At 36.8% G+C, this 14000-nt stretch overlaps 1 protein-coding gene across 1 annotated transcript in view; it reads left to right on the top strand.

Moving 5' to 3' along the window:
* The window catches only part of asap2a (ArfGAP with SH3 domain, ankyrin repeat and PH domain 2a), an 86091-nt gene that overhangs the window by 49196 nt on the left and 22895 nt on the right, over positions 1-14000 (top strand). The window contains exons 3-7 of the mRNA XM_016248870.1: positions 103-248; positions 609-683; positions 9729-9778; positions 12309-12438; positions 12530-12615. Coding sequence (XP_016104356.1) covers positions 103-248; positions 609-683; positions 9729-9778; positions 12309-12438; positions 12530-12615 — 487 coding nt within the window. The remainder of the gene's footprint in view (positions 1-102; positions 249-608; positions 684-9728; positions 9779-12308; positions 12439-12529; positions 12616-14000) is intronic.

The raw sequence follows: 14000 nt of genomic DNA, 5'->3' as shown, positions 1-14000 counted from the left end.
AATTTTGGGGTGAACTATCCCTTTAATTTGATGAAAGTAGCCATGTTTTAAAGCACTGTTGGATTTAAGTTGATATAAACTACATTGACATTCTGTCTGTAGCTCACGTGGAGAACGAGGAGCAGTACACTCAAGCTCTGGAGAAGTTTGGAGAGAACTGTGTGTACCGAGATGACCCTGACTTGGGATCAGCCTTCCTGAAGTTCTCAGTCTTCACAAAAGAGCTCACAGCCCTCTTCAAGAACCTGGTGAGGACATTTATTGTGCATTTATGTGATTTTTATATGGAGCAAATGGGTTTCAGATATCTTACCTTCAGCTGTTAATGTGTTTGGACCTCTGGGCCCAAAAAACTGATCTGGAGTCATTGGCCTACTGGGTGGATCAACTTTCATAAATGTGTTTTAGTAGTTACTAGTGCTGCTAATTTATGATTTGGGATGTTGTCTTGTTAGCATGAATACTACTTAAACGTCTAATTTCTCTCCCACTGCAACAGACCTTTTTGTTTCCTCTCATCTTTATTTATCTCTGATTGCAATTATAGAAAGACAATTGCACAGCTGGGAAGAAAGAGATTTTTCTAATGTGGTGCTTTTACTCTCTAGTTTCAGAACATGAATAACATCATTACCTTCCCATTGGACAGTCTGCTGAAGGGAGATCTGAAAGGGGTTAAAGGGGTAAGTTCATTACTATAAGCCAATAAACTGTTACTTTCTTTGCTTTTTGGCAGTGTTTCAGCACCATATTTATCAGTGCTTGTCTCAAGGTGTTTTTAGACACATGCACGTCAGCCAATACATAATGGATGGATAATATTCCTTGGCACACAGGTCTCAAGTTTCATGTGTAATCAATTATCTTTTGGAAGTGACTGAATTATGCCAGTCTTTTTTGTGCATGTTATATATATTACATTTGACTTTTTATTTTATTTTATAAAATTATTATTAGATTATAATTATTTAAATATATTAAAATACATATTATTTATATATTATATAATATTTATTATTGATAAATAATATTACAGTGTTTGAGTTAGGCTGATATTGGCTGTGTGCCTATTAAAAATGTTGTGCCTAGATATGGTTGGGACTCTCGATTAAATAGCAGTGCAACATTCTACTTTCAAAAACAATATTCCCCAATGCAGATGGTTTTATATGAAACTCTAGTACCAGTTTTAGACCCTGTATGTCGGTTTACACTCACATGAACACGCTTGAGCATAAGACAGCTGGTAGAAGCTCTATACTGAACTGATTCTCAGAATGTCCTTCCAGGCCGCTTCAGTTCATTAATGTCCATCGTGACCTCCTGACCTTCTCTGCACCATGTGATCGGCTTGTTGGCTCTTAGGGGGAGACTTATGTGATTTACTCCTAATGAGGCGCTTCACTCAGCTCATGGTCTGGTTTCCCTGGAGACTTCACTTTCACTGTCTCGCTGTGATGGGGCTGAAAAATACATTCTGCCTGGGTGAAGTTATTCCTTAAATGTGTAGTTAAAAATGAAAGCACGGTTAACTGAATCAGTGAGACCCTACAGGCATTAATTGGGCCTTAATAGTGAACTAATGTGTTTGGACCTACACAGTGACCTACAAGTGCTTCTTTCCATCTGAGGTAGCAATCACAACATCTCTGCCTAGTGGTACTATTTCTCATACTAAATGTATTGGTTAACACCAATTGTTTGGTTTGTGTGTGTTTGTAAAAACATTTTAATTTTAATTTGTTTGTTCAAATATTTGCATATCATAAATGCTATGGATTATTTTTAGGGAAAGGTATTGTAATCCATTTTCCATCACACCAATGAGATTCGCACTTTTGGTCACATGCCCAGAGTCACTACTGTTACATAAGAGTGCTTTCACACCTGGCCTGTTGTTTCGGAACCTGGCGAGTTGCCCCCCTTAGCTCGGTTCGTTTGGGCATATGTGAACACGGCAATCGCGCTCGGATCCGCACCAAAACAATCGGTTCGAGATCGCCTGAACGAGGTGGCCTCGGCTCGATTGGAAACAAACTCTGGAGCGGTTCGGTAGTAGTGAGAAAGCAATCCGATCCAACGGACCAACGAACCAGGCTATATCACAATTTATAATGGGTAATTACGTGAAGTTCCGTGAAAAGTTCCTTTGTTGTTTTGCTAATACCTCAAAATGAACCTGTGAATGTCTGTGGGTGAGCACGTCTTTGCCATTCAAAAATCAAAGTGCACTTTTTATTATTGCTCTTCTTTGTAGTAGGTGCATTTTAAAAATGTTTTCCCAATCAATCCTGGACTCGTGCTCAAAATGATAAATTATTATAACGACAGCTACAAAAAACAACAACAATAACGTAACTGTTGTCGTTCCATCCTGACGGATGACATCCGTGACAGCTCAGTGGAATCCCGGAAAATAAACCGTGGAACTTTGACCAATGAGAGAACAGTTTACTCGCGCTTGACTTGTATTAACAAATTTGGTCTGTTTAGAAACTTTGCCGTGTGAAAGCGAACCGCACCAAGAATAAAAAGCAACATTGTAATAATTGTAATCCCTGTTTCGGAACAAAGCAATCGATCTACAGGTGTGAAAGCACCCTAAAACTATGACATGGTGGTGCATTAGTGCATAGAAAATAGAAAAATCAAATCAGCTGTTTAAAATAAAATCGTAAATACTGTTTTATCTTGTTTTCTTTCCTGTGACAAGCTTGCACATTGTGTACTGTGTTAAGTGGAGTATTCCTGATTTTCTTGTAAGAGCCACCTACTGTCAGAGAGTGCATTTTCCCCGTATGCTGTTTATTCAGTTTTTTCTGCTGGTTTGAGCAGACAAATCGCATAAGAAAACTGGACTGAATTTTCTTGCAGAACAGGGTTTGTTTATAGTTTGTTTAAATCCCAAGTATTATAATATAATATAATTAACATCTTAATCTCAGTCGATTCACTATGCAGATAGTGAAAGTAAAAGGGAGTAATGATGGAGCTTTCGGCATCTGATGCTGCATATTCTCTCAGAGACGACGAGAGACGAATCTGCTTTAACATATGCTGATAACGGTATATAGCTAACTGTTTTAATTTATTCCCTTAATATTTCTCTTGTGGCTTGTACATAGTGAAAAAAATGAGAAAAACGTATTTCATGTTAAACAGGTTGTTTTTTAAAGTCAGTGCTTGAAATAAAGCTTTTTATTTCATTGAATTTTATTGATGACTGCAGTGTTAATATTTTAATTATAAGCCTATAATAGACCTGTTTTAAAATACCTTTTTTAAAAACAAAAAAACATTCTAATTGAGGAGTAAATAGTCTAAGCTTTTGTTATCCTCGCAGCGCGTCAGTTATGTGGTAATTATTGCAGGGCAAATTAATAGTAATTTTAAATTAATAATAAAAGTAACTTCATAATAATAATAGGCCTAATAAAAAACAAGAATATAACCGGTCTACATTAATTGTAAATGCCAGATCCTCTTAATATTGCCAATGATTGATGGTTTTGACAATATCTCTGGCTATAATTGTCGAAACAAGATCATCATCGTTCGACGCAACCCAGCAAGAGAACATTATATTTCACACACTTTAATCTCTTTTATTTTCCAAATGTAATTAGTCCAACGAATTATTTGGTTTGTAATGCGTAACGAACCGAAAGCCTCGTACCGAACAGTTCAATATGAAAATGTGTATCGTTACACCCATAATATAATATGATATGATATGATATGATATGATATGATTGATATGATATATGATATGATAGGATATAATATAATATAATTAGTGCTGTCAATCGATAAAAAACTTATTTCTGAAATTAATCGCGATTAATCCCACCTAACATTAAAGATTTTAATTATACTTTTATATTGCAGTAATTTCACATTCAATCTTCAAATTAATGTACAAACAACATAAAGAGAGTATATTTCTTTAATGGCATCTTTTTTTATGACTGAAGGCCAGTATCACTGGTACCAATACTACTGATGTCTCTATAAAATTTGTTTTCCCCCCTAATATTTAACCATTCACTATAGCTTCTGACCCACTTCAGGTCTTAAAGTCTCTATTAATGAACTGACGCATTGAATTTGTGTGTTAGATGGGGGAGACATTGCTGGGCTGCTCCAGGACAGTTTTGAAAACCATTTCAGAGTTCTTACATGTGACTCCGACTTATCTATAATATATTACATGCATGCAGTTTTAAGGCAGCTTTAATCACCTTTTTGGTAACTTCATGACTTAACTGACCACAACATTGAATGCACATGCATGCTACAGCGCGCGCCGGCACCTTTGTGTGTGCAATTGAAGAGCACACGCTGTGAGCACAGTACCATTTCCGCACTCGTTTGACTCGTGCCTGGCGCTGAAGTGAAGTTGGAGATCACGTCTGAAACGTCTCTGGTTTGATGTGGTCGTAAAGACATTCTGCAACTAAATAAATGCACTTCTTTGCAAGAAAAAAGAGACCGAGGCAGCAGTTGTGAGTGCAGTGACCAACACTAGCCCCGCCCCTGCGTTAACGGCGTTAAATATTTTTAACGTGTTAAACTGAAAAAATTAATCGTCTGCGTTAACACGCTAATTTTGACAGCACTAAATATAATATAAAATACTATAATGTTTATTTTATTAAAATAATTCTAAATAATACTAAAACTATTTTTTTCCCCAATTTTATTATATATATGTAAGAATATTCATAATGTGAGATATAAAATCACAGTTAATGGAAATTGTCAAAAAAACGTGAGATATAAAGCAATTATGAGGAATAATATTACAATAACCTTTCTTCATTTACTTGATGGATGCCAAGTAAACTGATTTGAATTAAAATGATGGTTAAAACAAATTCCCATATTAATCCATCCCAGAAGAAGATGTAAATCCTGCTTTGTGTCAGTTTGCTGTAGAGGTGATTAGGAGGACACTGACGGCTGCAGTTATGGAGAGCTAATGGTTTCAGAACGGTCTGCGTCAGCATCAGGCCTGATTCAGAGCACAGTATGGGGGCGCCGCTAATGGGGGGAGATTACAGGTCTTGTCTCCGATCATTAACCTGAACCTGTGCCTCATTAACTCATCAGCAAATGGATCTTTGAAATGAAATGTCTTTGGTATCATTACGAGGTCATCTGTTTTGTTACCTGTCTTTGGCTTTACAGTCTGTTAAATATTTGTAAATTAACATTAATGTCAACATTAATGTCAAGTGTTTATTTTTTTTGCCCCTTTTTGTTTCATAGGTTATTTAGTAAGTTTAGAACTTGTTGTTGTTCTCTTATGTTTAATTAAAATCGACTTATTTTTCAGTTAAGTTGTTTTTTGTATACTGGGGCAGAAGATTGTAGCATCCTGTTACTCTCTCTGTTTGTTAAATTCTCATTTATTAATTTTTTCTCTGTTGTTACCTTGTCACTATTTTAGATAGGGATGAATGTAACAATGATAGCTAATATTAATTAATTCAACTTGTAAATGGTTAGGGATTGTAATATGTCAGAATGCTTGACCCCCAACATTCCCATTTCTTGACCCTGAGTTGCATGCCATCTAAAATGCTGAGGGAGACGAAATTGCAATCCTCATAAAACCGATGCACAGACGAGCTGACATCATGCCAAAACCTCTCAACTTGATGATGGTGCTGTCTGTTTCTCAGCTGCATCTATTGTCTTACAGTGTGTGTTTGTGAACGACACTTCCTCTGTTCAGTCGGTCGGACTGGCTTTGCTGGTGTAGACGGTTTTGTCGGTCTCAGAGGGAGTGATGTCAGCGCTGAAGCCCGCTGAGCTGTGAAACCCACCCACTCAAGCTTTTTTAGACCCCTCTGGCTAATAGATGTTGCAGTCTGAAAGTCCAGGTGACACTATGTGACTCAGCTTGTTTGAGATATGTATCCTGGTGCTGTGTGGTGAGGAATGAGGATTTATAGTTCAGTCAAAGCAATATGAAGCAGCTCGAGACAGTGTGTAATGCCATTCAGAAATGCCTCCCTTTGCCTCTCTACGTTCACTCTCTTCTGTGTTTACGAGTTAATAGGTTGAATTGCTGAACGGTCATTCTCTGAATCCCTGAAGTGTCCCTTTTGGTGACTGAGATCCGTCCTATAATGAGCCCTAAACATCACTCTCATTCAAACTGTTTTAAAAACAGCCCTAAACTAGAACTGCAACTGGCCACCATTTTAATAGTACAGTAGATTCATTTATTTGTTTTTTTCATTTAATCTGATTTTTTTAATCATCTTGCACAATGCATAAATAGATTTCTGTATAATGTGTTATTATTGTGTGGATTTCTAACGTTTTTCACTATTATAATGTGCCATCGTCACATACATTTTTAGTTGATTATTTTAATTGTAATATGTAATGTTGGTCACTTTATTTTAAGGTCCAATTCTCGCTATTAACAAACCATTAAATATGACTTTTGCCTCAACAAACTCCTAATTGGCTACTTATTAATAGTTAGTAAGGTAGTTGTTAAGTTTAGCTATTGGGTAGGATTAGGGAAGTAGAATATGGTCATACAGAATATTTGCTTTATAAGTACTAATAAACAGCCAATATTTTATTAATAGGCATGCTAATAAGCAACTAGTTAATAGTGAGAATTTGTCCCTATACTAAAGTGTTACAGTAATTTTTTGATTCGTTGCAGCCCTTTAGCAGATTTATTTTTATTTTATTTCATTTTTTTATTTTATTTTATATTGTTTTTATTATTTTGGACTTCACATCTCGTGATCATTGAGTGTTTTCATTGCATATAGAATAGTGTTGGGCGATATGCTCAATTGTCATATCCTATCGTCAGCCTGTTAGATTGCTGATACACAATATTATCGTGCTAATTTATTTAATTATTTACTTACATTACATTAGTTTCATTACCAGAAAGTTACTCCATCGTAAGGATAAAAGCAGCCTACTGTTTTAATATGAATTCATGTGACTTTAACACGATAAAAATTTAATAGAAACATTGTAAGTCACATGATGTAATATAGAAAAAAGCAGCTTGGTTCGTAGATTATTTTTCTTTTTAAAGCAAATGACAGGTGGTATTATTGAATTGATCAGATCATATTTACACATTATAGTTACATAAAAATTGCAACACTTTTTTTTAAATCCACAACAATTATGTAACATTAAATAAGTTACGTATCATTTATACATATACATACCTCTTATGTATTTATCAGGGCTGGGCAAGTTAACGCGTTATTATCAAGTTAACACATTATAAATTAATGCCAACAATTATTTTATCGCGCATTAACGCAGTTTATTATTATTATTATTATTATTATTATGAAAGCCTGTTGCTCACTGGCTGTGAACGTGCTTGTAATCACGAGTTCATAAGTGGCAAACAGGAAGTTTCCGTTAGCACGTAAAGACAGCAGAGAAGCGCTCTCGCTCAACACAGTGGAGTGCATCGTTTTGTTAACTTTGTGGTTTATTGTTTCGAGTCCTTTGGGACGCGGTGACACACGGCCCTCTCACTATATATATATATATATATATATATATATATATATATATATATACACGCAATCGTGCTGCAGGTATCAGAAGTTCCGCGCTCCCGCACGGTTAGCACTCACACTACATGCGTACCACGCCCAAGCCCAACTGAACCACGCTCTGGCCCACCTCTTCCAACCGAGCCAGGGACGGCTAAACGAATTGCGCCCGAGCACGGCACGGAGCAATCACACTAGTCAAACGAACCAGGCTTTGGGGGTCAAACGCACTCGGGCACGGTTAAGATTGCCTAGAGTGCGTACACTCCCGCATCCAGCACACACAAATCTCTACCTGCCCGCACTCGCCCATCAAGTGTTGTTGCACTCTGTTGCGTTGGGTCCCGCGATAGTGCAGGTCTCTAAGGTGCCTGTTATAATGTTATGATCGAGGCTCTGGACTCTGAGCATAGCTTGTTTTTCTATAACAAACTATAAAATATTTTCTATAAAAACGTTAATGCCCTGGTAATTTGATTAAATTAATGTTATAAGTTGAGATTTTCAAGAAATATTTTAACTGCTACTATGTAAATGAACACTGCTGTGGTGACTGTCAGTTAATGTACATATGGCAGAAATGTACGGAAAAATCAATTAAAGACGTAATCAAACAGACGATGAACACTATTAACAGCAATTATTATATGATGCAATCAAACTTATAGCAAAATGTGGTAGTTCTGTATGTTGTTTCAGGGTTGGCATCATCTGAGGTCCTCTGAATGGTTGGCGTCATCTCTTCTCAGGTGTTCTGGATCCAGACTGAAGCTTGTGTAAATCCTAGTTACATCCCGTGGCAAAAACAGAGACACAAATAGAGACATAATTAGCATAGCTGCTGTTCCAAACAAACAAAATTGATTTGTTTAACCCAAACTAAAGAATTCTGATCAGATATAACTGCAGTACAAGATTATGAGATGCATTATTTGAATGCTTGGCCAAAAAGATGTCTTTAATCTAGATTTAAACAGAGAGAGTGTGTCTGAACCCCGAACGTTATCAGGAAGGCTATTCCAGATAAATTAATAATAAATTAAAGTTAATGCCCTGGCAGTGGCAAATAGCTTTGGTTTTATATTTAATTTGATTACATTAATGTTTAAGTTGAGATTTACAAGAAATATTGTAACTGCTGTAATATAGGAATATAAGAATACTGCTGTAATAAAAAGCACCTTATTTGTTTAAAGTGTTTGCAAACCAAATGTTATTGCCCTTTTGTTCATATAGCAGTACTTTTAAATGAAAAAATTGAATTAATTATTGAATTTTGTGCAAAACAATGTGATTAATCGCAGAAAATCATGTGATTAATTGTGAAAAAAAATTAAATACATTTTTCATCATTGCCCAGCACTAGTATTTATATTTAAATGGGCACTTCTCGTCTCTTCTCATTTCTGTTACATTGCTTCAAGTATGGAATTTTTGGAGAATCAATGTGGAAATCATTTTCTTGTCAAACTGCTCTTACTGAGCCATTATTGCTGGCACAGATGAGACTGTTTTCAGCACACCTCAAGCTGTGTGCAACATCTGTTATGGAAGCACATTAACAGAGTTGGTAGGACTCTTAGGAAGTCCCTCTACAATCACAGCCTTCTGTTATTAGAGTAAACCCTCAGTAGAGCTGCTGGAGGACGCTCTGTTTGCACAAGCAGAATTTCCCTGAAGCTTTCAGATGATGTCATCACAGAATACAGCACTGGCGTTACATCAGGTACTTTCTTTGTGAGCATGACATCATGTGTGATGGCGTACACTGAGCTTGGCATCTGAGTGGTGATTTTATGCCACTCTTCTGCTAGTCTTAAGCTTCAAACCTTGCCATTTTTGTGCAAAACAAAAGCTCCAATCTGGTTGGCTGGCTGATACATCAAATCTGGACATCCGTGATATGTTGTTAATGCTCTTCAATGCATTCAGCACACAACCAATGAGCCAACTTTGAATTGTGTGACAATGCTGTATCATGATGTTCAGAAGAAAAACAAACCTAAGCATTGCATCTGCAGTGTGGACCAGACATTATGCTGACACTAAATCGGCTGGTTCTGCTCATACCCCCCCCGGTATTTGGGTTAAGCTGCAGATGTCAAAATGAAAGTTGAGTCATACTCCAAGACTGTCTAATGAATATCCTCTCTCTTTCTTTTGCAGGATCTCAAGAAGCCCTTTGATAAAGCCTGGAAAGACTATGAGACCAAAGTGTAAGAGATTTTCAAAGAATTCATTAATTTCTGTCATGCATGTTTGCTTAAATCTTAGTCTGAAAATTAATTAAATTGAAAGCAAATGTCAGTGTCCTGAGAGTCAAATGAGGGATCAGTGGTGCCCAGCACTCTGGATAATGAACTGTCATTGTTACCACCTCACTTCCTGTATTCCTATCCTCTGCTATTACACTGATTGCTGTGCATGCAACAATGTATGACATTTATGTAGCACTTTTTATATATTTTCCAAGCTGCAAGGGACATTCTTTACTGAAAGGGTAATACATTTTCTTATAACACGTCATTTGATTAATTGATTTACCGTTGAAGCCAGGTGCTGTCTTTTTTAATATCATTGCTGTTTTCCATCATTGGCAGTTTTGCTCAGTCAAATACATGTTTCACCCCCCATCGCCGGATATAATCTCCAGGGTTTGATTGTGACCGATACCTTCATGTTTCCAGACAGAAAGAAACGAAGTCGCCCTCTAACGTGACTCTGGCCCTGACTCCATTAAACTGGTTTTCATCGTCACCACCGCTACAGTTTGAGTTCACTTCAATCTCTGTGTCTGTGCAAAGCTTTCAGCTTTCTCGCAAGTTGCAGTTTGAGCTGCAGGCTTCATTTGTGCAAATATCCTGCTAATGAGTATGCTGAAGATCTTGCTGTGTTTGTTTAAGAGACAATGAATCTGACAGTAAAAATTATGTGGTGCCTCAGGAGAGCAGGTTAACAGCAGGAAACATCAAATCACGATTCATACACTCTTAAAAATAAAGGTGCTTCACGATGCCATAGAAGAACCTTTTTGTCTAAATGGTTCCATAAAGAACCTTTAACATCAGAAGAACCTTTCTGTTTCACAAAAGGTTCTTTGTAGCGAAATAAGGTTCTTCAGATTATACAAAGGTAAGAAAGAGATGGTTCTTTAAAGAACCTTTGACTGAATGGTTCTTTGTGGAACCAAAAATGGTTCTTCTATGGCATCGCTTGAAGAACCTTTTGAAGCACCTTTATTTTTAAGAGTGTATTTACTTATTTGTTTGCGTGTGTTTCTTTCTCCCAAAGATGAAAGCAACACTCCACCATTTTTGTTTTAACTGGTTTGAAATTGAACAATCTTTGTGGTGAAAAATGGTGGACTGTTCTTTACAGTCATCGGTGGAAGTGATGTACTGACATGAGGGAGTCTGTTTAGGCTTATTTCTTCCATCTGTCAGATGTACAGATGCAATAACTAAAGTAATCATTGGGGAAGCTGCTGAAAAAAGACATCTCAACAAAAAGCTAATTATATTTAATTAACATATTTACTTATTACTAAGAGTTATATTTTTGGACTTGAATGAATTTAAAACAAAAAAAGTCTAGAAAAGTAAAAAAAAAAGTAATTGAAAAACTATATGAAAATGAAACGAGAACAAATAAATGAAGGATAATGTATTTCATTAAACAATGATTTTACTACACCACTTTTTGGAGTTTTATCAAAGATAGTGTCAAAGATAATGTTCAATAGGTTGTAATATTAATATCATTTATTTTATTGCTTTTGCCATGAAAATAGCCATACAATTTGGCTTGGCACTAAAACAAAAACTTTTTTTCCCCTATAAAATAAAATAAGCAACTTTTTGAAATGGTTCATTGAATTTAAAAAGCTCATAAAAAAATCATTAAAACTATAACAAGTCATAATTATAAACAATAAACACATTTCATTACACCAAAGACACCAAATAATGTTATTTTTAGCAGCATCATATGACCCCTTTAAGATAATAGATAGTCATCATTTACTCACCCTCATGTTGTAACAAAACTTTAACTTTTCTTCTGTGGATCACAAGATATTTTGAAGAATGTTGGGAATCAAGCCAATGATTTTCATTAGACTAACTACAATTCTTTTGTGCTCAGCAGAGGATAGAAATGCATAACATTTTTATTTTCAATTATTATTTATTTATCAATTATTTAATTATTACAATTATTATTTTTTAAATTTATTATAAGTTAATAGTCTTGCTTCTCCCCAACACTGAACCTAATACAGAAATCAAAATTGTTGTCAGAGGCAGCTCCTCATGCTAACACATCACTTCATTCCGCGCTTGATGCATTTTATCACAATCTTTTTTTTTTTTTTACTTTTTCATTTTCTACTTTCACTGACTAGAAATGTTTTTTTTGGAAATGGCTTCTAGCGTTCAGCCATCTCTTGACCACATCTCCTCGCTAGGCTTTAAACTCTGAAAGCAGAGGTTCCAGAAATGGCCAACCTGCTTCAGCTAAGAGCGAATAAAGGCCTAAACCAAACGCATGAGGCTCTCTCTGGAATCCTGTGTCTGAGATCAGGGCCCTCCTTCCCCACAGAGGAAATGCAGCATCCGTAACGGGGGGTACAAAATGCCGCTGGAGCATATGGAAAAGAATGCCCTGCTGCATGAGTGTTTCCTGTTCGTGTGTTTGCGATTGTGTGTCTGAATTTTTTTTAAGGTGGTCTATGTGTGTTTCACGCAGTTCTAAAATCGAGAAGGAGAAAAAAGAGCATGCCCGACAGCACGGAATGATCCGGACGGAGATCAGTGGAGCGGAGATAGCAGAGGAGATGGAGAAGGAGCGCCGTTTCTTTCAGCTTCAGATGTGTGAGGTCAGAGGAGACTCATTTCATTGGAGAATCATGTAATAGGCATTTCCTTGGCGGTGTGTGTGCTTCAGTCTCCTCTATTGTTTTGTTACAGTACCTCCTCAAAGTCAATGAAATCAAGATCAAGAAAGGTGTCGACTTGCTTCAGAATCTCATCAAATACTTTCATGCACAGTGCAAGTAAGTCTGGCCACGTTTCTAAATGTTTCTCTTAAATAAAGGCTTGAACAAATAATTTACTCACCCCCATGTCATCCAAGATGTTAATGTCTTTCTTTATTCAGTCAAAAAGAAATTAGGGTTTTTGAGGAAAACATTTCAGGATTTTTCTCCATATAGTGGACTTCAATGGGACCCAACAGGTTGAAGGTCCAAATTGTAGTTTCAGTGCAGCTTCAAAGGGCTCTGCAGGATCCCAGCTGAGGAATAAGGGTCTTTTCTAGAGAAACAATCTGTTATTTTCTAAAAAATAAATATATACAGTGCTGTGAAAAGGTTTTTGCCCCCTTCCTGTTTTTTTACTTTTTTGCATATTTGTCACACTTAAAAGATTCAGATCATCAAACAAATTTTAATATTACACAAAGATAATGCAAGTAAATACAAAATGCAGTTTTTAAATTATGATTTCTTTTATTAAGGGAAAAAAGCTGTCCAAACCTGCCTGGCCCTACGTGAAAAAGTAATTGCCCCCTAAATCTAATAACTGGTTGTGCCATGCTTTGCAGCAACAACTGCAATCAAGTGTTTGTGATAACTGGCAATGAGTCTTTCACATCGCTGTGGAGGAATTTTGGCCCACTCTTCTTTGCAGAATTGTTTTAATTCAGCCACATTGGAGGGTTTTCGAGCATGAATGGACTGTTTAAGCATCTCAATCAGATTTAAGTCCGGACTTTGATTTGGCCACTCCAAAACCTTAATTGAGTTTTTCTTGAGCCATTCAGAGATGGACTTGCTGGTGTGTTTGGGATCATTGTCCAGCTGCATAACCCAAGTGCGCTTGAGCTTGAGGTCACAAACTGATGGCCGGACATTCTCCTTCAGGATTTTCTGATAGAGTGCAGAATTCATGGTTCCATCAATTATGGCAAGTCGTCCAGGTCCTGAAGCTGCAAAGCAGCCCCAGACCATCACACTACCACCACCATGTTTGACTGTTGGTATGATGTTCTTTTAATGAAATGCTGTGTTGGTTTTACGCCAGATGTAACGGGACACACACCTTCCAAAAAGTTAAACTTTTGTCTCATCAGTCCACAGAATATTTGCCCAAAAGTCTTGGGGATAATCAAGATATTTTTTGGCAAATGAGAGAAGAGCCTTTGTGTTCTTTTTGGTCAGCAGTGGCTTTTGCCTTGGAACACTCCCATGGATGCCGTTTTTGCCCAGTCTCTTTCTTATCGTTGAATCATGAACACTGACCTTAATTGAGGCAAGTGAGGCCTGCAGTTCTTTAGATGCTGTTCTGGGTTCTTTTATGACCTCCTGGATGAGTCGTCGTTGTGCTCTTGGAGTAATTTTGGTTGGCCGGCAACTCCTGGGAAAGTTCACCATTGTTCCAA

Source organism: Sinocyclocheilus grahami, unplaced genomic scaffold (assembly GCF_001515645.1).
Source record: "Sinocyclocheilus grahami isolate Dianchi unplaced genomic scaffold, SAMN03320097.WGS_v1.1 scaffold896.1, whole genome shotgun sequence".
Classification (NCBI taxonomy): Eukaryota; Metazoa; Chordata; class Actinopteri; order Cypriniformes; family Cyprinidae; genus Sinocyclocheilus; species Sinocyclocheilus grahami.
Note: the sequence above shows the minus strand (reverse complement) of the source record. Positions and strands in the feature narration are given on the sequence as shown.